This window comes from Perognathus longimembris, chromosome 11 (assembly GCF_023159225.1).
Source record: "Perognathus longimembris pacificus isolate PPM17 chromosome 11, ASM2315922v1, whole genome shotgun sequence".
Taxonomy (NCBI): domain Eukaryota; kingdom Metazoa; phylum Chordata; class Mammalia; order Rodentia; family Heteromyidae; genus Perognathus; species Perognathus longimembris.
In genome coordinates this window covers 24,318,332-24,343,341 of record NC_063171.1, presented here as the reverse complement: position 1 = coordinate 24,343,341, position 25,010 = coordinate 24,318,332, and the positions used below count along the sequence as shown (strand labels likewise).

The 25,010-nt window shown below is 41.4% G+C and overlaps 1 protein-coding gene across 1 annotated transcript in view; it reads left to right on the top strand.

Moving 5' to 3' along the window:
• Window positions 1-24,659, top strand: part of Brinp2 (BMP/retinoic acid inducible neural specific 2) — a 101,235-nt gene extending 76,576 nt beyond the window's left edge. The window contains exons 3-8 of the mRNA XM_048357200.1: window positions 7,724-7,914; window positions 9,022-9,230; window positions 16,863-16,968; window positions 19,868-20,104; window positions 21,313-21,535; window positions 23,048-24,659. Of these exons, the coding sequence (XP_048213157.1) occupies window positions 7,724-7,914; window positions 9,022-9,230; window positions 16,863-16,968; window positions 19,868-20,104; window positions 21,313-21,535; window positions 23,048-24,164 (2,083 nt within the window). The 3' untranslated portion in view covers window positions 24,165-24,659. The remainder of the gene's footprint in view (window positions 1-7,723; window positions 7,915-9,021; window positions 9,231-16,862; window positions 16,969-19,867; window positions 20,105-21,312; window positions 21,536-23,047) is intronic.
• Window positions 24,660-25,010: the final 351 nt, after the last annotated feature.

Genomic DNA, 25,010 nt, shown 5'->3' with positions numbered 1-25,010 from the left:
ACAGAAACAGATTATTCGCTCAAAGCTAACTTAAAATATGCTTGAAGGAGATTGAGAATGGAATAATTTCCTGCATTCTCCCAAAGCACTTTTTTTTGAAATGCAGTATTTTGATACTTTTGGTAAGCAAAGTTCAAACTGGTTTCTGGTTTCAGTCTTGTTATGTTGTGTGTGTGTATTGGGGGCGGGGGGGAGGGCGGGGAGGACTTTCTGTGTTGGTCCTGAGGCTTGAACTCAGTGCCTCAGTTCTGTCTCTTAACTTTTTGGCTTCAGTTTGGTGCTCTACCACTTGAGCTGCAACACCATTTCCAGATTTTTCTCACAAATGTTGCTGCCTGGGCTGGTTTCAAACAGCAATCCTCAGATTTCAGCTACTGAGTAGCTAGGATTCCAGATGTGAGCCCCTGGCATCTGTCCTGAGTGCCCTTCGTCTAGTGGGCTCTGGGGTTCCACAGGTACTCTGCACAGCGCCCACACTAGGGTTTGGAATGTTTGCTTTCTTAGACTGTTTACTGTGTAACAAACACAGTGGGAGAGAGAAGTGGCTAAATTGAAACAGAGATTTACTTGATGTCTTAATTGAAACAAAGATGATGGCTTAATTGAAGCAGTGCATGTTAATATAATTTATATATAGAAAACATTCCTTTTTCTTAGGGAAAAGAGGGCCTTGATTATTTTATTACCGGGGAAGAAAGCCCTGCTAAATGAAAAATCAGAAATGAACATTTTTTAATAGCTCAGGCTGCCTTCCAGTATTGCCTTCTGAGATTTTCAGATACTGAAAAGAACCAGGTTAAATCTCAGGATCTAAACCTTCCTATGGTGGAGGACTTGCTTCTAATTCTGAGCTGATACCTGTATCAGTCAGTTCTCCAATACCATAACATTATCTTGAGCTACATACTTTGTAAAGAAAGAAGGGAGGTTTATTGAGCTCACATGTGTGGAGGTTCAAGGATTTGTTGCCAGTATCAACTCACCACTGGAGGGGACCACATTGGCTTTGTCACCTGGAACATAGTGTCACAATGAGCTGTATAGACAAGAGGGAGACTACATGGTGACATAGGAAGCCAGTTCCAGAATATCTCACTCAGGAAAACAGAGTCCCATGAGAACTCCCTTAATACCTTCTTAGGTGAGAAGCCCTATTGACTTTTCCCTGTATCTCTCAAAGGTACCACCAGCTCTTAATATCCATCCCCATGATGAAGAGCAAGCTTCCAATACATCAACCCTTAGGAAGTCAATTGCATCTAGACCATAGCAACTGCCTATTGTAATTCACTATGGAAATATGTCCTGATTTATTTTTTTTGTTTCATTGGTTTTATAAATATGCCCCCTTCGGTGCATACTTTTGGAGTTCTTTCTTCAATGAATTGTGTAATGAATTTTACTTCAAATATAGTCCATATTCTCATGTGTTCGTCACACAATGAAAATCACTCTCTCATGAATGAATATATGCAACACAAACAGCACATGTACATGCTACAAAGAGACACCACACACACACACATGCACACACGCATACACACACATTTCAACAGTGATAGAATATCATCATAGTGGTCACAATTGTGTCTGGAAAAGACAGCTATGTTTAAGTCCTAGCCTTCTACCTATGGCTGTTACATACTGAACACCTCAATGTATTTGTCCTTCAATTTCATGGTAGAAAAGTGAGAGTAATTGTACCCCCCCCCCCATATTGTATTAGTTAGTCCTTATAAGATGGATGTAATGGCTGGCACATAGAAAGGGTTCATTAAATATTTACTGTTATTTTTATTAATTGCTCATAAAATGCTTCCCAAGACATTAATTTTTTCAAAGTCATTTGTTATTCTTTGTTGCGATTTCCTAAGCAGGCTACAGGAGTTGTATTTTAGCCTTTGTCTCTGATCCCTCCCATTGAGCTCTGAATATGGGCTTTACTGTTTTCTCACTGTCAATTTCTCCTCCTGAAAATGAGCATCATGAAGCCATTTAAATCCAAATAGGTTTCACTCTAGTATAAATATTGCATTGTAACTTGAATATAGAGTAAATTCATGTTTATTTAGATAATTAAAGAAATGGAATGTCCTGGGTAATGAAACTATTTTTGTTCGAATGCAACAAACATTTAAAGAGTATTAGAGTGCAATAAAATACAGTTAACTTCATTCACACAAGGGAAAACATTTGTACAAATAGCAATATGGTATTGACCTCAAACACTAGGTTTGGGTTTTAACCTCAACACTTCCACTAACTAACTGGGACTTCATCCTAGCTACTTCTGTAACCTCTGTGGGCTTCCGTTGTTGTAATCACCACCCTCATCACAGTTGCTGTTCATAGGACTGAGGAAAGGTCAAGGTTGGTAGTTGCTCTTGTTCTGCTATCAACTGGTTGTGTTACTTGAAGCAATCAGCCTGCCTCTCTGTTTCCTGGTTTGCTTATAACAGAAAAGAATTGGAACTGACTTCTTAATTGGTGTGCACACTGGCATCAGACATTCTGCTAATGGGTTACATGTACGTTGGTATGCTGATCGCCCTCCCCCCAACCCCTTCCTCAGTTCTTGGAGAAACTAAGAAAGACCTAGGGAAGCAGATTTCTAGCCCTGATCTCTAACCTGAACAGCAGCATCTAGACTCCAGTGCATCATACCAAAAGAGTTTTCAGTGTCCCTCATAATGTTGAAAAGACTAGCAAATGGTACTCATATGTCTCTTCCAATTCTAACAACTCAGGTTTTCCTTTAATAGTTGTGTGATTTGGGGACAATTAACTTTTTGAGCTTTGATTCTATCATTTAGGTAACATGCCCTAAACACTATTGATATGAAATATATGACTTCCCAAATCTGATGTTGAAGTGAGTAGAAATACAAAGCTTGAAGATTATTTTTTTCTTTGGGCAGTCTTTAACACAATGAGTGTGACAAAAACTTTAAGATTTACTGTAGAGAAACAGACCTGGTGATCATTAATATATTAGTGTAAATTATAGCAGAATCTAATGGAAAAACTTCTTCTATTCATTGGACTTGGGAGTGTGACCAGTAGATAGTCATTAGAAATTGTCCATAACTGCTGAAGACAATAATAAGAGGACTTAGGAAATACAAAAAGACAAAGCAAAAATATATATGAGCAGTGCTGTGATTTATATTTTCAAATTCACAAAGTTATTCTTGTTAAAGTTTTATAAACCAAACCGAATTGTTATCATCATTACACACCCATTTACGATACTTTATCCCATTTCAGATCGATCACTAATTGGTTGTTGCTTCCCATGTTTTCATTCTAAAACTATTTCTAGTCGATTTTTCTGTAACTTGCAAACAACTAGTCAATTAGGAGTGTTATGATATTAAATAAATGTTGTGAGACTCAGTCATTCAAAAAACATATATTAAAAACTGGACCCTGGTGGCTCACGCCAGTTACCATAGCTACTCAGAAGGCTGAGACCCAGAGGACTGTAGTTTGAAGACATCCCAGGTAGAAAAGTCCACAAACTCCAGCTTCAATTAAGCAGAAAAATGGCAGACTGGATGTGTGCCACAAATGACAAAGTACCAGCCCAGCAAGCAAGTGACAGGCCTAAGTTCAAGCCATAGTACCAAGAAAGAATGATAGGAAAAAGAAAGAAGAAAAGCAAGGACAGAGGGAAAGAGGGAGGGGGAGGGAGAGAGGGAGGAAGGAAGCAAGGAAGGAAGGAAGGAAGGAAGGAAGGAAGGAAGGAAGGAAGGAAGGAAGTTGGAAATACTGTGTTGTTCAATTGGTAGATTACTTAGAGATAGAGCTGAATAAAGAAAAAAAAAACATTCCCACACAGAGTTTATGCTTTAATTGTATAAAAAGAGAATGGCAATAGATGTCAGGTAGAGATGAATACATAGAACAGAGCATAAAAACAGGCACTACGGGAGGGCACTCTTTGGGATAGAATGGTCAGAAAATGCTTGTTAGCAGAGGATCTGTTTTTGATGACCCCAAAGAATGGATAACAGTTCCCATCCAGCCAATTAGAAATGACATTGACAAATTGTGCTGCAATGAACATTGTTGTGCTGGTGGCTTTAGTGTGTTCTTGTTTGTGGTCTTTTGGGTAGATGCCCAAAAGTGGGGCTGCTGGGTCATAGGGGAGCTCTATGTTTAGCCTTCTGAGGAATCTCCATACTGCTTTGCCAGAGTGGCTGAACCAGTTTACATTCCCACCAACAGTGAAGTAGGGTTCCCTTTTGGCCACATCCCCTCCAACATTTATTATTGCTAGTTTTCTTGATATAGGACATTCTTACTGGGGTGAGATGGAATCTCAATGTTGTTTTGATTTGCATTTCTTTTATGGCCAGTGATGTAGAACACTTTTTCATATGTCTCTTGCCATTCTCATTTCCTCATCAGAGAAGTCTCTTTTTAAGTCTTTAGCCCACTTGTTGAGGGGGCTGTTGGTTCTTTGCCATTTCCCAGATGCCCCTCAGTAGACAAATGGATCAGGAAAATGTGGTACATATGCACAATGGAATTTTATGCCTCTATCAGAAAGAATGACATTGCCCCATTCGTAAGGAAATGGAAGGACTTGGAAAAAATTATACTAAGTAAAGTGAGCCAGACCCAAAGAAACATGGACTCTATGGTCTCCCTCATAGGGAATAATTAGCACAGGTTTAGGCTAGTCACAGCAGAGGATCACAAGAGCCTAATATCTATGCTCCTATGAATGCATAAGATAATGCTAAGTGAAATGAACTCCATGTTATGGAAACAAGTGATATATTGCTGTTGTAATTACTTTCAACATGCCATGTGAAATCGTAGCTTCTACTGTTAGTGACCCTCTTGTATCCCCTTCCTGGGGTTGTACCTGCACTATCTCTGTACCTTATCTGAGTACATTGGAACCTGTATATACTGGTATTAGAACTAGGAAAGTGAAAGGGAATATCAAAATCGAGAGACACGGGATAAAAAGACAAACATTTACAAAAACAATACTTGCAAAACTGTTTGGTGTAAACCAACTGAACAACTCATGGCGGGGGAGAGGTAAAGGGGAGGGGGAGGGGGCATGAGGGAGGAGGTAACAAACAGTACAAGAAGTGTATCCAATGCCTAACGTATGAAACTGTAACCTTTCTGTATATCACTTTGACAATAAATAAGAAAAAAAAGAGAAATGAGATTGAAAAACTGGATTTTGTTGTTGTTGGTGGTGGTGGTGATGATGGTGGTGGTAATGGTGTGTGTGTGTGTGTGTGTGTGTGTGTGTGTGTGTGTTACTAGAGTTTTAACTAAAGCTTTTGTGCTTGCTAGGCTGGTACTCTACCCCTTCAGTCTGCCTCTAAGCTTGTTTTGAGATAGAGTCTCACCTCCTTCCCAGGGACATGGCACCCACTGTTTAGCTTTTTTCCATGGCAATGGGTTCTCCTAGACTTGTTCTCAAGCTGACCTGGAATCTTGATCCTCCTGATCTCAGTCACCTAGGCAGCTAAGATTGCTGGTATGAGCCACAGGCTCCCGGCATAACTGTTCTTTACTCAGCAGCACTATTGGAAATAGAAAATGCTTTTGACAAATACCCTGCACTTTAACTAAAGGTTAACATTTCCTGCACAAAAGAAATAACTGATAATATATTATTATAAACTTGCCTGCTTAGATAAATAAAGCCACACTGCAAGAATTTTTAAAGACTTTATTGAAAACCACGAATTATTAGTCACCCATTTTCTTTGTTTTCCTAGTAATGTTTGGTATGTACTCCTCCATTATCTTGGCTTCCTGAGTTAGGTGTGTGTGTGTGTGTGTGTGTGTGTGTGTGTGTGTGTAGGTGGGGAGAGGCTATAGACTTAAATGGGGCATGGATTTTCATTGATTTGTTTTTAATCCTTCACATTTTCATCAGCTCCACACTCCATGTTTTTTGGGGGAAGATTAGACCAAAGTTTAGCACCATTACAATGAGCAGGGTCAGGAGGGATGGGGGAGACTGTTAGAACTCTACACATGGTTCCTTTCAAAGCCAGTGGTGTCGGTCCTTCTCAGTGTATTGTGAGAACACGCAGAAAAAATCTTTCCTACAATGGGTATGACTCTTTACTTGTAATTAGGACAAATTCTCCTTAGAATTCATTCACTTTGAATTGCAAAGCATGAAGATTAAAATCTTAGATGAGACTAGTAATGAACTAGGTAATCTTCTGGAGTATGTTTCTTCAAGGTATGTGTCTTCTTCATTATTTTCAGTTCTTGTGAAAGTTGAACTGAAGGTGTAAAAGCACAGGTGAAGAAAGTTGCTGGCATCTGAATTTGAAGGAGCATAGTCCCACCCCCAAACACTAGCACTCATATGCTCCTCGTCTGTATATAGCACACCCAAGTCCTCATGTACACACCACATAAACCCTAGCTTCATCGAGGAATGTCCTTACCGCGGTACTACTTATTCATTTCATTCCATCTTGACCTTGAGTACATGTATTTTTAGTTTTCTGTGTGATGAGCTCTATAGTATACATTAAGCCTGTCCAAGGCTATCAAAGAACTATGGTTCTACCAAGGAAAAATACATATGTGATTGACTTGCAAGCTGAACTAGCAACTTTTTTCATGATTTTCCTTTTTTTTTCTTGAAATCACAACCGGCAGAAAAATCTATGGTTATTCAGACTTGAGTGTTTGGCAGACATTTTCTAAAAAAAATGTAATCTAGCTTCCATAAGGAAAACTGACAGTATTTGTTATCAATGATACAACTTCAGCTTTCAAATGAAAATTAGAATTTTGGCAAACATGTATTTGTCATCGTGAGCTTGACAACTTCCTAATATTTAAAGACATTTCTGATGAGATTGGTGGTGATATGAACTAATATGATGTTTGGATATTGTATAATGAAAAGTGTCAAAATGTGGAGGAGCTGTATAACTCAGAGATCTAATAGTTTCAAGATGACCAATGCATGCTGTTATGAACTCATGAAGGGTAAAAAAAAAATCTGTTCCAAGTACAACAAACAACACTAGATTTCAATATAATAGAGCCTAAAGGTTATTGATATTGCTTCACATGCCACACTATAACTTATCTTTAAGAAACTTCCATTTCTTTAGTATAGTTTCAAGAACAGAAATCCACAATTATGATGACATAATTTGGATGCAGAAGCAAATCTGAGAATGCAGCTTTCTCTTCTACTCTACAGATGTAAAAGAGTTTTACAAACATACAAGGCAGTGTGACTTTTCTTGGTAAACTTTTGTTTCAGAATCTATTGTTATTGTCAAAAAATATTTGTGTTATAATGTAATGTGTTTCCTACTTTTTTCTTCAAATGAAGCAATAAGTAAATAAACTTAATTTTCTCCATTTTAATTTCTGAAATGGTAACTTTTATCAATAGGTAAAAGTCAATAAACAAATGTGGAGGAGACACTTATTTTCATGAGTGTGAAGGGATCTGAGATCAGAAAGCTAGAGAAGTGTTGCTCTAGAACAGTCTTCCTATCATTACCTGTGAGGCCATGATGGATGAGGTGACTTATCCAATAAGTGACAGTTGTGGCTAGATCACTTCTCTACAAATCACTTGGATTTGGAGTACTTGGGGGTTTTTATTTATTTTTTTCTTTCTACTACACTCACTTTAGATTGTATTCCTCTTATGCTGGAAGGCAATGAGTTTTTCTGTGTCCCTCGTTTTTTCCTTCAGGGAGTTTGCTCGCTGGAAAGTGAACAACTTGGCTCTGGAAAGGAAGGACTTCTTCAGTTTGCCTTTGCCTCTCGCCCCAGAATTTATCCGGAACATCCGTCTCCTTGGCAGGAGACCCAACTTGCAACAGGTTACTGAGAACCTGATCAAAAAGTACGGCACTCATTTCCTGCTTTCTGCCACCCTTGGAGGTAAGCAACGTCAGCAACATCACAGTCCCACAGAATTGGTTGCTAGATCGTTAAAAAAAAACAAACAACAACAAAAACAACAACAACAACAACAAAACTTTAGGACCTATTCAATATAGTTCCAACTGTTTCCCTGGGTCTTTCTTTCCTGGCTGGCATATCATTCCCAGAGAAATATTTTCTATCTTGCGCCTTGGAGAACAGTATCTTCTCATTCTCATCCAAATCTACCCAGAACATATTGATTTGCTTATAAGCATTTCGCAAGGGTGGGTATGTGCTATTGGAGGAGGGGAGTGGGGGGGAGAAGGGGGATGGACAGATTTCTGCTAAGCCTGCACCAGCAGGGGGAGCTCCTAGTTTTGTTTTGGTTGAGCAGCAGCCAACCCCAAGGCTTCTCCACTTGCTAATACTTGCTGTGGCTACAGATTTAAGATCCATTGAGTCCCTATTTCCTTCTCCCTCTGTATGAATATTGGTAACTAACCAAACCAATTCCAATGACTCTGAGCTAGTGATAGGGATGGGGGGAGGGGGATACAGGGTATAATGGTTAGATCTGAAGAGGCCTGATCCTCTCTGCCCTGGTATGAAGACAGCAGGATTTATTGTAACATTTAGCTCATAGCCCCATGGAACAAAGTAGCTTCTTGAGCTGCCAGCATGTGGTTGGGGTTGAGTGTTTGATGGGGAAGAGAGAGCTAGAGTTTCAACAATTTTGTCCTTTCCCAGGGAGCAGAAATAGCCATGGTGGTGGCTTCTTATCAACAACTTGAGAGAGAGAATTGTATCTCGCCCCTGGAGGCAGATTGCCTGAGACAGAGATCAATAGAAGATGTTAAATGAAGAAATTGAGGGTGATGGGGCTGAGCTTTGGGAGGCTGGGGAGCAAAGGGAGAGATGAAGGCCCTCCCAGGGAGGGAGGCCTGTGACCCTGCCACAGTCTAAGGAGATTGCTCTGAAGACAGCAAGGGGTGGGCAGAGGCCCACAGCAGGGGCCTCACTTCTCTTAGCTCCACCCACCCAGGCTCAGGGTTTCCTTGTTCTTATTGGTAGGGGGCCGTGGAGCAGAATGTCTCAACCAGGGTACCTCTATTTTTGATATAGGAGAAGAGTCCTTGACCATTTTTGTGGACAAGCGGAAACTGAGCAGAAAGACAGAGTCCACGGGTGGTGTCTCTGCCGTGGGAGGCAGTGGGAACAGCTCTGCTGTGTCCTTGGAGACCCTGCACCAGCTAGCAGCTTCCTACTTCATCGACAGAGAGAGCACTCTGCGCCGGTTACATCACATCCAGATAGCCACAGGGGCCATAAAGGTAAGGACAGCCTGAGAGGCCTCAGCAGGAAGTAGGGGGCAGAGTCCTAGCCAGCTGTAGGCCAGTCAGGCCGAACCCATCGAAGGGAAAAACAGTTTACTGATGGAGTTTCAGACAGTCCTCAAAAAGGTTGAGTCACCCATCTTACATGAGCACAAACACCTGTGGAAGATTATTTAGCTATAAAGAAAAGACAGGAGTGAGGAGAGGGAGAAGCTATTATTACCTTGATAAATCAGGAGGTACTTTGGAGTTTAGACTTTGAGGCTGAAATAAAAAAGGTACGTGTGTGTGTGTTTGTGTAATGAGAAAAGAGAATGTGGCACAGAAATAATAAGTGCTAAGGGCTTGAAGCAGGACCCAGCTCACTGCTTTGCTGGAGTATAGCAAACAAGTGGAATACAGATATGTCACTGCAGAGAGGTAAACAAGAAAGCTTCTGGAGCTGGTGGCTCACACCTTGAATCTGAACTACTCAAGAAGCGGGGATCTGAGAATAGAATAGTGGTTCAAAGCCAGCTCTGGCAGGAAAGTACTTGAGACTCTTACCTCTAACCACTAAAGAGCTGGAAGTAGAGTTGTGGCTGAAGTGGTAGAGCACTAGTCCTGAGCACAAAATCTCAGGTACAGTACTAAGTCTCTGAGTTTCTGAGGCTAAGCTCCTGGAATGGCAAGAGAAAGAAAGAAAGAGAAAGGAAGGAAGGGAGGGAGGGAGGGAAGGAGAGAGGGAGGGAAAGAGAGAGAGAAATAGAGAAAGAGAGAGAAAGGGAGAGCGAAAGAGAGAGAGAAAGAGTGAGAAAAAGAGAAAGAGTGAGAAAAACAGAGAGAAAGAAAGAGAGAGGGATCAAGGGAGGGAGGGAAAGAAGGAAGGAAGCAAGGTTATTGGTACACAGTGAGGTTCAGAAGAAGGCTGAAACCACACCACACGATCGTGGCAATGAATTTTATATGTATTAGAAGAAGTGTGACATCTTATTCATGTGTTGAAAAAAGAATAGTGTTATTGTGACTTTAAATATCTATAATCTCCATCCTATCTTGTCTACTTACCTCTAGGACATTTCAATTAAAGTTTGTATTGTTTTATGGAAGACTTGGGAATGCTGAAATAAAAAAAACTGGAAAACACTTTAAAATCATTTTAAGTATGAATTTAGGGTGGTGAATAGCTTTCAAACTGATGATGTGTTTTGCTTTGTTTTCATCTAAAAATATCCCAAGGAAATTTTCCTCATGGGTCATTCAATAAATATTTATTGAGCACCTATTATGTGCCAGACCACTTTTCTAGGTTCTGATATTCAGGGAGTGAACCAAACATAAAATATGTTCACTCATGAAGCCTGATTTCGAATAGTGGAGACATAGTTCAATAAACACACAATGTCAGGATGGGAAACATAAGAAGAAGTAATGAAACAAAGCAAGAGGACAGAACATGAGGTAGATAGAGCTCAACCACAAAGCATAAGTGTGGTACTAATGGCTCACAACTGTAATCCTAGTTACTCAAAAGGCTGAGATCTGAGGACCACAATTCCAAACCAATCTGAAAGGACACATCTGTGACTCTGACCTTCAATTAACAAACAAAAAGCCAGAAGTAGAAGTGTGGCTCCAGTGGTAGAGTACCAGATTTGAGTGAAAAACCCTATTACAAGCGCTAGACCCTGAATTCAAGCTCCAATACTGGCACAAAAAAATGCAATGAAGCAATATAAAATAAAGTAAGAGTATAAAATAAAGTAAAGTTAATGTAAACCATTAACACCATTGGAGCTTCAAAGGGGCCAATTTCTCTCCTCAGTTGAACTGTGAGATCAATGGATTTATTCTTTGTTTTTCTAGTTTCATTTCTAAACAACCCTTTTACCCATTTCTTCATCTTCATTTATTTCCCTCCATTCTAGCATGTAACCTATGCTGTTTCATGCTGACACATTTCACTTCCCAGCATTTACGTTTCAATGTGTTGGCAGTGCTTGTCTATTGTCCAGAGCAGCTCTTCCTCACCTGTCTTTGACTAGCTCAGAAAGTTGAACTCCACTGAAGCCTTTCCTGAACCCTGACATGGATTAGTTCTTCTTTTTAGTGTTCCCAGCACATGCATCTTTCTTAGGGCTTGATATTTGGATTATAATTGCTAGCTAATGTTATTGTTGTCACATGAGATTATGGTCTTATTCAGCTTTCATTCCCTGCAATAGTATAGAGGAAGCCCTAGTATATATGATGGATGGACCATTCATTGAATGAAAGGCATGGTATTTTCCACATGGCTTAGGTTTGCCTGCTCAATATGTGTGTTTAAATATCTATGAGCATGTGTAGTTAAAAGAAGCAGAGATCTAGTTAAGAAAGCTTGATATGAAGATAGTTTATTAAAAGGACTCTGGTGAAGAATATCTCAGATCTGCAAGGGCAGAGCACTAAATCCAGATCATACATCTGGGACTTGTAAAATGATGGTTGCACTCTGGTTACTGTTTCTTGTTGGAATAGATGCCTCTACTTTCTATTTTTTTAAAAAAAATCTCCATCTGCTCCATCTTTCTGCTTTTCTTTTGCAAGAATTATTTCCTCTGTTTATCTAAGATGATTCTATACCCCAGTGGCTTCAACTTACATGTAGTTTTTGCCTTGCTGTGGAGCTTTCTCTAACCTGGACCTCACATTATTCTTTCTGTTTTGTCTGTCAGCCAGTACCACCAGTGAATGGGGTGTTATTCCCCATTTGTGATTATATTTTCAGTGCCTGTCACCTAGAAAGTGCTTGATAATTATTTATTATTGAAGTTTAATAAATACCTACAGTCGTTTTTCAACTCCCTCCCTCTGGTTCAGAGTCAAACCTTAGTCTAAGAGTGGAAGCTTTCTGCATTGTCTCCATCCTGTACTACTGTACCTTCCTCTTTTAGTTAAAAGCAGTAGAGTTTAAAAAAATCACATCTGTTCTAAGGCCTTTGAGTGCACTTTCCAGAGCTAAAGCTACTGCTCATCCCTTCAAGGGGGTGGGGACACTACCCTTGGAAGCCTCTTCTTGGAATTCCTCTAAGAGCACATTAAATGTGAGATGATATTCATTTTCTAAATTTCTATTGGTCTGATTGACGTGGGATTTTTTTTCTGTCTAAGGAGTGCAATGGATCCTTCCTATGGGACACAATTCTAAAAATCATGGGTAAATGAGGGTGGTTTCACACTTTTTTTCTCTCCTTCAACTTATCCCACTTCTTTGGTGAGATCTATAGGCTTGAAGTGACATACCCAAGAACATAGCCTAGGTCCCTGGCCTATGACTTGGGAGCACAGAACTGCCCTGATTACCCACCCCACACCTTTATTCATCTGATGCTGTTGAACACAAAGTGGTAGTGTCCCACAGAATTCCATCACTTTGCTCTAAAATACTTCATACTTATAGACTCAGGTAGGAAGGGCCAGTAGCCTGGATGTCCTCAGCAACATACTCTTGCTATCTAACAGTCTTTTCTCGGTGCTATGGGAGTGCATCTGCCTCCCTCTCCTGAACATGCCTTAGAAGTTGAGTCGTCTTCTAGCATTGGATGGAGTGTATGCGGTAATGGGATGGATTCCGATCACCTGTTCTGCCTTCAGGTAATAAAAGTTCTACAGCATATGTGCCCATTTCTTTTTTCACTAAGCAAATGTGCAGTTAGGGTTTTGTACTCTTTCTTAGAAGCTTTTCTGCACTAACATGAAGTAAGAGGTGCCCCTTCTTGTTTGTTCATAAAACACATTCCTTTAGGACCCCAATAAACATCACTGTTGGAAGGTTTGCCCTGAACAGCACACGTCTATTATAGGATTTGTCACATTACATTTCAGCTGTTTGCATGCCTATTTCTCCCTTCCTTGCACCATCCATGACAGTAGGTCTTAGAACAGTAGGGACTCTGCAGCATGCACATAGCTCTGGGCTCCTTCACAGCATCTGGTACGTGGCAATATGCTCAATAAAATTCTCAATCAGTGAAGGCAGGTTATACAGTTTAGTGGGAGACAAGCTTACTGAAGTAAGAGTGCTTAGAATTGAGTTTCTGCCTTTACATTTACTCCATGACCTTGAGGAATCATTGAACTCCTCAGGTCATAATTACCAACTATTTGACTCAACTCTACATAGGACTTAAATTCCACTAAGTTGGCAACACGAGGGCTTGGAATATTGAAACACTGTCATATACTCTGAGTCACTTGTGCTATCCTAGCCGTTTGTACCTCTCTCCTGGAACCTATTGCTTTCCTTTTGATTTCAACCAAAGGGTACATGTAGCCCAAGAGGTTTGCAGAATCCTGCCTGGCCATTAAAGGCTGACCACTGAGTAATAAGAACAGACTGATCACTCAGAACTAGTGATAAATATGGTGACTGTTACCTGGGCCATCATGTCAAGGTGACAGAGGTTGATTGAATCCACATGTAAGCACTTTGCAAACGATACATAAAAGCTTGTACATATGTATGCACATACAAAAGCTGGTGTACATATGCATCCTATCCACAATTTCTGGGAAGCAACCAGGCCACCAAGCGTGTGTGTGGGGGGGGGTGGATTGGACCCTTTTCTTAGTTCTAGTTCACTTTGTATTATATAGAGTCCATTCATTCAAAAGGTATGGAAGGACTTGGTGGGGAGGGTTTGAGATGTTTACAACCTAACTGAAGAGCCCCCATGGAAGTTCACCCAGACGGGCAAAAAGGAACTGTTCTCATGAAGCATGCTCCAAAACAACCTGTGGGAAATTTTCAATACAGTGGCCTAAGATTTGCCAGTTTGTCCCTGTTCTGTGTGCACAATATCAGCTGTGCTAAGTACAACCCCATTGCTCACAATTAGAAGCCCATTATTACTCTGCCCTTTGGCATTACAGTTTTCCTTCCCGGTAGAACGAGAGCAACCTGGAAGTGAGAACAGGGGAGGCAAATAGGCTTGCTGCGGATTGCATGATCTGGCATTTATGGAACATTGGATGTGCTAATGAACCTAGATCCATTGGAGCTTTCTGAAGACAGGATGGTCTCTGTCAACAGACCAATTAGCACACAATTATTTTCCCCTTCTGAAAGCTTATCAGAGGCGCTCTTTGAAACCTGTGCGCCTGAGTGAACTACACTTTGCATTTCCTCCATAAGCTCTCTTTATAATCTCTAGGAGCAGTCTGCCTCTTCTGTAGAGAGAGCTGCAAGATTTCTTCTGACTTCAGTCTCTGAAGCGTTTGTCACCCTGGGGCAGTAGGGGAGGGGCTGTTTACTTCTGTCAACCAGGGCTGTATCTCAGTAAGGGGACATGTCCAACTTCCTCTCTTCTTCCCATCATCTTAACTTTCTAGAGAGGAAGGAGGTGGTCTTGGATGAAAAGAGCTACTTCCTTGGGATCTAGTGAAATCTAAACCAGCCTTCTTCGTGATGATCTGGTTTCTCCTATCAGGGATAACAACACTGATCCCAAACCTACACAATTTGTTTTTCAGAAGAGTGTGAGGAGAAGGCAGATTGCTGACTCACTTAGGGTGAACTGTTCTCTACTTAGAACATTTATTATTTTAGGAAGTGGTAGTGTCTTGAATGGCTTAAACTCTCTGTTGGATGCAGCTCTTTGACCAAAAGTTATTGAACCAGAAGTCTGGATACTCTTTCCACCACACTCCAACTCTATGGTCTTAGGTATTCTGATTCTTGAAACCATGGTGTCCTTTGGGGAGAGTAGAAGTAGTGAGATATATATCAAAAGGTTCAACAAGGGTGAAAAACTGTGGAGAGGTTGTTTCTGCCCTTTTGTGGCCTTGACCCTAATTTTTTCTTGCTGCTTTTTGGGTACCATGTGTTGCTTCTCCTTTGGACTTTGCCTAGAGACCTTATTCTTCCTCCAATTCCTTCCATTTTATCTCACATCTCTATGCATTCATTGACTAATGTAGGGTTCGTTACCCCCATAAGGCTTTCTTAGCTGCCTTTAAACTCCATGATCATTCCTGTCTTGTTCATTACTGTATATTTAGCCAGTATCACACCATTTCCCCCTGGTTCCTTTGATAGATGTACATTTTTAAGTCTAGATAGACAAAACCCACTTGATTGTGTTACTTATATATTTATTTTCCCCACTGTAACCAACATGGTGCTAGCCATGTGTATTATATATATGTACTTATGAGCTCTGTGTGCTATAAATCTTGCTCCTCTGTCTTTTCTTCCTCATAGACTGTTCTCTCTATCTTTCTTGTCTGGCCAAGGAAGTTTACTTAACTGTGAAGTAAACTTTACAGGCCCATAGTTTACTTATTTTTAAAAGCATATCAGATGATAGGTCCTCTGCTGTTTTTGTTTTTCTTGTTTTCCTTTTGTTTAGAGATAGATTCCTCAGTGCTCCTTGGGGCACCTCCTTTTGCCACAATTTGAATACCTATCAGTCACTTGTGCACATACTGACTTGCCTGCCTGAAGGACCCAATGCATAACTTGTACATCTTGTGTACCCCTTCCCATGCTGTGACACCGAGAACACATTCCTTATGCATTCACTCACATACTGAGTACCTGTTATATGCTGGACAGTATGCTGGTTGTCAATAGCTTGGGAAATAAAATAAACTAGATTATGTAGGACCCAGACATGAACCAAATTCTCCCAGAAAAGGATACAACACTACAACTCACATATCTGCTGCAAAGCAAACATGTGTGAAGGTATAGAAGGGGAGGTGTGAGGCAGGTTTCTTTAAAGGACTGTCAAAAGGCACTCTATGAATGCTTGATGAATTGTATGGAATTGAACACTGACTGCTCAATAAATACTCGTTGATTGGTTGATTGATTGTTGGCAAAGACTTCAGAGATTCTGAGAAGGGCCTCGGGTCCCCATCATTCTTATTACATAATTATTTCTGTGCATTTAAAACTCCCCATTTTTCACCTTATACTTTAAGCATTAGAGAAAATGGATGGGCTAACTTTATAATATTTTTAAATGACTATGGTGTTTTGGAATATAAGAGTTTATGTATATTTAATATACTTATTAAAATATGCAGAAAGCCCATGGCTGATTTTCTCTAGGGACATCTCAGTGCTGAGGTGGGACTTAAATGTTTAATACTAATAATAATACTCATAACTCATATTTCTCTAGTGATTTCTATCTTCAGGATCCCTAAAGCCCATGAGCACCACATCAAATAATACAGCTGAGCTTACCTACAGGGCAATAAGGACTGTGACTGCCCTTCCCCTCACCTTCCTGTGGAGGGAGGGAAAGGGAAGACTCCAACTTAAAGCTTTCACTCCTTCAACATCCTCCCCTTCCTACTCGCCATTTTTCTTCCTAGACACAAATACTCTTTGGCTCTATCTGACAAGCTCCTACCTATGTACAGCTGTGACACTAGTCACATATCACAGGCGCTATCTTGGAACAAAGAGACAAAATGACCTTATGTTCCTGGGAGAGGAACATAAGGGATTCATGGGGTAGGTAACCAAAGATACATGCTGTTCTTTGGCTGCTCAAAGACAGGATGTGGAGACTCTGATTGTATGACTGGAAGAGAAGGACAAAGGGTACGTTTCTTGTTTCTTCTAAATCCATATCCTGTCCTTTCTTTGTGTAGGTCACAGAGACCAGGACCGGTCCTCTGGGCTGTAGCAACTATGACAATCTGGACTCAGTCAGCTCTGTCTTGGTGCAGAGTCCAGAGAACAAAGTGCAGCTACTAGGTAAGCAGCTCCAGGATGGCTTTCACACTGCTCACATCTGGCAGAAAATCTGGTTTGCCAAAGATCAGAAAAGGGCCTACTTTTGTTTTGTTAAACTACCACAAATTCGGAGACCTGAATCTAACACCTTTCCACTGTGTGTGTGTGTGTGTGTGTGTATGTGTGTTATGTGTGTGTATGTGTGTGTATGTGTGTGTATACTGGTATTTGAACTCAGGGTTTTGTGTTTTCTACCAGAAGAGAGGTACAAATTGTAGTAGGTAGCTCTAAATAAGTCACGCACTCTACTTTATTATACAATCTCTTGATTACTTTTGCTTAGGGTGGCCTAGAACTATGATCCTCCTGATTTCATCCTTCCACACAACAGGGATGACAGGCACATACCAGTATACCTAGTTATTGAGATGGGGTGTCATACTTTTTGCCTGGGCTGGCCTTGAACCATTATCATCTCAATTTCTTCCTCCTAAGTAGCTGGCATTAGAGACATAAACTATAAGCATCAGGCTATATAATTCTTTTGAAAAACAACAACAAACATCTGATAATATATCTTATAACCAATACCCATTGCTCTTATCACTGAACACCTAAATCCTCCCATCATTTATTCCCCCTCAAATACTTTGTCATTATCCCATAAGAAACAGCACATCCATTCTTATAGAATTTGATATACTTCAGTAATCATCTTTATTACCTCCAAACCCTTCTGCTTTATCCTGAAGACACATTGAGGAATAACTTGCCTTTGCAGAGTGGTTATGGGGTAACAATCTCTATTTCAAACAAGAGATCTACTAACATTGGGACCACAGGCTGTTGTAACCACACCTTGAGGGGGGCCATTGCTTTCTGCTATTAGGATGTGGTCTTTTGTGGTAGTTTCAAAGCCAGGAGGTATTTGAAAGGAATGGGAGCCTTTTTCCTGGAGAAAGAACATACAAAATAGAGAAAGAAAAAAGAAAGGCAACCACAATAGGTTTGAAAGGTGGAAGATAAAAAGAGGTACACATCTTCCACTCTATTTCCTAAGCATCTTCGGGAAAGGCCCACAGAAACTGATTCAGTAGGAAAAGTCCATTTTTCTTCAGGCCTAACTGAATTGGACTCCGCTTAAGATATTATTATCCCAGCATTACAAAATCAATAGCCCTCATTCAGGGGCTACGATTACAAATTCCAGGCAATCTGAGCCAGATGTGACCCAGTAATGCTATAGGAATCAAGAAATGTATAATAAAGAAGAGTAAAAGACTTTTATTTAGAATGGCCTAATATAATTAGCATCTCTCCTCTCTTCTGTCCCTGGATGGGCTTGGTTTGTGACTGGAAATTACCAATGAGTGAAGTTAGAAATGTCTATTGGTTCATTTGGAATGGTTTATGCCATTTAATTTTATAGCCCATCACTCATGCAGACATTGCTCGGGGCACTTATTTTATAGCAATGGGAAATGTTCTGGGGAGGATGGAAGGGGAGGGCAGAAGAAAACCACTTGGAGAGGGTGAGTGTTGAAAGCAAGCATGTGAACAGAGTGCAGAAAGAGTACTGCTCAAGTGCCAAGATGGGCACAGAGTCAAGAAAGGAAAATTTAAAAGCAGTTCAGAATAAGAGGTAGACCTCCAGCAAGAATTTAAAAAGAGATCCTCTGCAGATGCCAATTTTAAGTTATAGTTTGAGGTCTGCTGAGACTAGGGTATATACTGTGGGCTTTGTGATTTCCTGCCAAAGACAAGGTCAAAAGTGTAGAAATAAAAGAGTTAGCAAACTTTTAAGGAAAGGAGACTTTATTCAGAGGTCCTTATATCCCTTACTCTCTAGGCCTAAGATCCCACAGGGTCACTATTAGGGAGGAACCTCCTTCAGGTCTGACCTCAAATGTGGCCCACAATGCATTCAAAGACATGTCTACTCTTCATTATCCTTTGGTAAGCTTCCAACAGCTACCTACCTTATATGTGGCTTGAAGCCAACTGAAGGTTACCTGTTAACTGATATTCATCACAAATAGATGAGAAAATGGAAGCTTGGAGTAATTTTATGTATATATCCAACATCAGAGGCAGCCATAGTGAAAGAGAGCCACGAGTCATTCATATCTATTTAGGCCTTACTGGTCTCTGGGGCAATAATCATCATTCTAGTTTTAGATCTCCTTAAGAGTTAAATCATATTGAGAATGGGCAGCCACAATTAGGTATGCAACATGACTTTCTGAGACAAGGACAGGGTGTGTCACCCAGAAAAGCATACCAGCACTAACACTTGGGTAGGTCACTGTGGTCTTTGGGCTTGTTTCATTACCTTTAAGAACCTCAGTATTATATATAGCAAGCACTTGGCATAGTTCCCAGCTATTATACATGCAGAATCCCTAGCCCTACTTCCTAACCAGAGTAGCCTTTGATCCATCAAGATGGGAGCATCTAGAGTAATGTCTGGCTATGCCTACTACTTTCTCATTCAGGCTAGAAACAGGATGGCTGGTGGAGGCAGAGCAGTCCAGCAAGACTTGATTCCTTTCTCTGTGAAGAGTATAAATTTTTCTTTTATCTGAAACATCTTGTTTCTCTCTAGAAATGCTGATCTGTAGCCAATAAGTCCGTTCTTATGATATGCACATTCTTAATTTGGCTGATGTGAGGAGTTTGGCTAAGCCTTGGGCTTTGATCTTCCTTGTCTGCATTTTCCAATAGTCTTCCATCTGTCACAGTGCAGGGACAGCCCTCTCTCCCAACCAGCCTAGCAGGAGCAGGCCCTGGGGTGATCATTCTTGAGCCCAGGACACAAAAGTCAGCAGAACCCCAGATGGGGTTTCTCCAGTCTTGGGTGTGGGAAACTGAGTCTCCACTGGTTTTGCCCAGTGATTGCAATGCATCTTTTTTTCCCCAGGTCTGCAGGTGCTGCTGCCTGAGTACCTGCGTGAGCGCTTTGTGGCTGCAGCTCTCAGCTACATCACATGCAGCTCTGAGGGTGAGCTAGTCTGCAAGGAGAATGACTGCTGGTGCAAGTGCAGCCCCACTTTCCCAGAATGCAACTGTCCAGATGCTGACATCCAGGCCATGGAAGACAGTTTATTACAAATCCAGGACTCCTGGGCTACTCACAACGAGCAGTTTGAAGAGTCAGGTGAGCAATCCGCTAGTCCCAGAATTCCTCCCTGAAAGAGACATGATGGCTATGAAGTGCAAGGCACTGGATCCCATCTCAGCCACTTCCCATCTCTATGACCTTAGGGAGGTAATATCATCACCGGGAGTCTCAAGTAGTTTGTTTTTCCTTTATGTAAATGGACACCATTTCTAACTAAGAAGTGTATTTTTTCATTATTTAGAAACGACTTTATCATTTGCTGTAATCAAACCCACATGGATAAGACCTTACATATTTAATATGATGCGTTTACCCCAGTACAAATGGGAAAAAATTAAGTTTAATGTTTCTAAACCAATAAGGCTATTAATTTCTGTATCATGCCAACTCAACATGGTAAACTGGGATACTTTTTCCAAAGTTGACAATACAGCTAAAGTTTGCAAAAATTCAAATTATATATATATATATATATATATATATATATATAATAGCAGTATGTTATGCATTAATAGTAGCAACCGCTTTTCCAGGTTCTGCTAATAATGAAAGCAGAGTAGCTCTCCTATCAGAGCTAGGAGATCTGGTGGTAAAAGGAGAGCAGAGAACAAAGGTGGAATACAAGTATGAGTTCAGAAAAGCTGTGTTCAGGAAGCACTGGGGAAGACTCAGCCTTGGACCCAGGAGTCAAAACACATTGCTTCTAGCCCAGCTACAGGAAACAGAATGATGTCTAATCAAGAACCAAAGAGAAGAAGAGTTACACATAGTCAGATAGAAAATTTTGGAGGGAAAAGTCAACCTCAGGGCCTGAAAATATTTCTAAGATTTCTGAGCTGGGTATAGTACCTTTGAGCTGTGTCTCCATTGCTTGCCTGGTTGTATGCATCAGGGTTTCCCTGAGATAGTGTTGTATATGACTTATAAGGAGGTATAAAGAGGGAAAGAGATGCATCCAAAAGCTACTAGAAAAGGCAGAATCTTTTGCCCTCTATGTGTTAGCATATCTCTTTGAAACTCAGAAACATTCTAGGGTAGGGAAGGATGGAAATGATACCCAAACCATATATTATATTAGTTGTTTCTCAATAAATCTATTAATGAAAAACAAACAAGGAAAGTAGATAGATATCCTCCTTTCTCACACAGTGATTCTGAGGAACTTCTGTGTCTGGGGAAGACCAATCTGTCTCCCAGGCCTCCTCAGCTGCTCCTCTGTTCAGCTTCTGTGTTTTTGCCCACAGAAGAGTTCCAGGCCCTGCTGAAAAGGCTCCCTGGTGACCGGTTCCTGAACTCCACTGCCATTTCTCAATTTTGGGCTATGGACACTAACCTGCAGCACCGCTACCAGCAGCTGGGAGCCAGTTTGAAAGTGCTGTTCAAGAAGACCCATCGGATCATCCGTCGGCTCTTCAACCTCTGCAAGCGCTGCCATCGCCAGCCTCGCTTCCGTCTGCCCAAGGAGAGGTGAGCACCTCAGGCTCTAGAACCAAACTCAGCATCTCCCTGGCCATGACTGCTAGGGTGGAGCCAATCCCCTGTCCAAACTGGATCAGAAAGTAGTGACACACACAGCTTTTGCAGTCTTATGATCCTGTCCTGCTCCCATGTGTCATTCTCAATTTTGTTATGTCTGAAGTAAGAAATGTTCAGCTCAAACCTCCTTACTATCAAAACAAAATTATAGTAGATTCATATATTATTCTAATAATACTCAAATTGTCCCTCATTCATAAGCCTTATAGAGAAAAGAAGAGGTAGAATTAAAGTTAACATGCCAATTACATGTAAGAGGAAATGTACACATTGAATTACTTAAATGAGTGACTATTCTGAGCCCCAGGAGGCAAGAAAGCTGAGATGCACACTCTCAAGAATAGGGCAATGTACTGTCATGCACTCACTCACATATTGATGCATTCATTAGTTCATTCAGCAAGTTTTTACTAAGTCTATTATCCATAGCTGTAAGCATATGAGGAAATAGACAATTATGACTAGAGACTAGCCACTTAAATTCATGGTGTCATAGTATCCAAGAGGAATGCTTCCTTCGAGAAGGAAGTCCTTGCCAAATTGGGCAAAAATGATGGGCTGGTACACACAGGTGAGACACTATTCTAGGAAAGGAGAGCTGCTCAAATATGTCACTTGATGATAATGATGATAATGATGATAAGGATGATATGATAATGAATAAAGTGGACAGCAAAATGAAGATATTTGAGAGGGGCTCATTGTTTTTTTTTTGTTTTTGTTTTCCCAAAGCTAATTAGTGAGTGCTTACTACACAAGAGAAACAATTTTGATCTCTGAGGATATGTTAGTCAGTAATACAGTATCCCTGTTCTTGTAGCCTCTGTAGGGAAGCAGCCCATAAATAAGTAAGCAACATCAGGCTAAGTTTAAATATTGATAATCGCTATGGATTAAATAAAAACCATGTGGTGTGATAGTGACAAGAGTGGTTCTTTTGAAATAGACATCTGGAAAGCCCTTTCTGAAGAGCTAATGTAAAAGTTGATATTAAAGTTTAAGAGGACTGGCAATAGAATATTCTAAGTCTTGGTGGAAGAGCGACAAAAGCAGAGAGAATGAAAAAGAAATGAGACCTTGAAGAGGGAAGAAAGTTGGAAAGAATTTGAAATATTGGAGTCATCCTCTATACAAGGTTGAAAACCTAGATTTAATACCAGAGATGTAGATCCTCCATTAAAAAAAAAAGAAACAAAATAATATTTGGAATAAACAAGCCTGGCTGCTTCTCATACAAATCTGGTACTAGACATCAGGCCTGACCCAGGTCTTCCCTATCAACTCAAATAGTGCAGTCGAGTTTCCATCATTTAGAGAACACCAGGCTTTCTCCTTCCACCAGTGTCCTCCTTGCCTGTTAGTCAAAGTCCCACCACTGTTAGGGCAGGTGGTGGTGTGCTGCTTGCTTTGACTTTGCTTCCTTTCTACTCTACTCTCCTCAAGGTCCTTGTCCTACTGGTGGAATCGAATCCAGTCTCTCCTGTACTGTGGAGAAAGCACCTTCCCTGGCACCTTCCTGGAGCAGAGCCACAGCTGCACCTGTCCCTATGACCAGTCTTCCTGCCAGGGCCCCATCCCATGTGCCTTGGGGGAAGGGCCTGCATGTGCCCACTGTGCTTCAGACAATAGCACACGCTGTGGAAGCTGCAACTCAGGCTATGTGTTGGCCCAGGGGCTGTGCCGGCCCGAAGTGGCTGAGTCCTTGGAGAACTTTCTTGGACTGGAAACAGACCTGCAGGACCTGGAGTTGAAGTACCTGTTGCAGAAGCGGGATAGCCGCATTGAGGTGCACTCAATCTTTATCAGCAACGACATGCGTCTGGGCAGCTGGTTTGACCCTTCCTGGAGGAAGCGCATGCTGCTCACCCTGAAGAGCAACAAGTACAAGCCAGGGCTGGTGCACGTGATGTTGGCCTTGTCTTTGCAGATCTGCCTCACCAAGAACAGCACCTTGGAGCCTGTCATGGCCATCTATGTGAACCCTTTTGGGGGCAGCCACTCTGAGAGTTGGTTCATGCCTGTGAATGAAGGCAACTTTCCTGACTGGGAGAGGACTAACGTAGATGCGGCTGCCCAGTGTCAAAATTGGACAATAACGCTGGGGAACCGGTGGAAGACATTCTTTGAGACAGTCCATGTTTACCTGCGGAGCCGAATCAAGTCCCTGGATGACAGCTCCAATGAGACAATCTACTATGAGCCCCTGGAGATGACAGATCCCTCCAAGAATTTAGGCTATATGAAAATCAATACCTTGCAGGTCTTTGGCTACAGCCTTCCCTTTGACCCTGATGCCATCCGGGACTTAATTCTCCAGTTGGACTATCCATATACTCAAGGTTCCCAGGACTCTGCGCTTTTACAGCTTATTGAGCTTAGAGACCGGGTGAACCAGCTTTCTCCACCTGGCAAAGTCAGGCTTGACCTTTTCTCCTGCTTACTCCGGCATCGGCTCAAGCTGGCCAACAATGAGGTGGGCAGGATCCAGTCCTCCCTGAGGGCCTTCAATTCCAAACTGCCAAATCCTGTGGAGTATGAGACTGGCAAACTCTGTAGCTAATGGAAGACCTACCCCAGTGCTTAGGCAGAGAGTGGATCTACACCTCCAGGGTGCGAAGATAATCCAAGCCCTCACCTTAGTGCCAACAGGGTGTTCCCATGAGTCTCTCAGCACCCAGATGATGGGACCTCAAGGCTTGGACTGAAGCAGATCAGAGAGAAAGAAGCAGCCACTGCATATGTGCACCTGCGCACACACTCACACACATGTGCACATGCACGCACACACACACACACGTATACACTCACAGGGAGGCTACAACTCAACAGCCTCAGTTCTGTAAAGTCGGTGCTTTCTACAATGAATGCAATGGAAGCCAGGGAGACTTAAGGAAAAGAACCAGCCAAATCTTGAAAGAAACAAAAATTCCTTCAAAGTGATACTTGTCATCTGAGAAAGCAGAAGGGGACAAAGATGGGATGGGTGGGGGTTCTTCCTCTTGCTCTGTGGAGTCACTTTTGTATTCTTTTTAATCAGATTTCTTAAAATGTTGTTTTGTGACTCCTTCCCTTGGATCTTACTTTTGGTATGTTGTCACCTCTGCGTCCTAGAGGCCTGTGCTGACTGCGCCTAGAGCCATTTCCTGAGCAAGTAGGAGACATGGGAAACCAGAGGAAGCAACTGGAAGGGCAGGCAGTGGCCTCCTTGCTCATCCACTTTTCTCCCACCTCCCAGCCCCTCACCCCCTCAGCCTCCTCAATTTGAGGATCTGAGCTTGTTCCAAGTACCCCTCAGGGTACATCCAGAATTCCTGTTCCCATAACACTTGTTCTAAGAAAGCAGTTCCATCCAGCTAGAGAGAGAAAGATAGAGAAAGAAAATATATAGGGAAATGTTTCTTTAAAA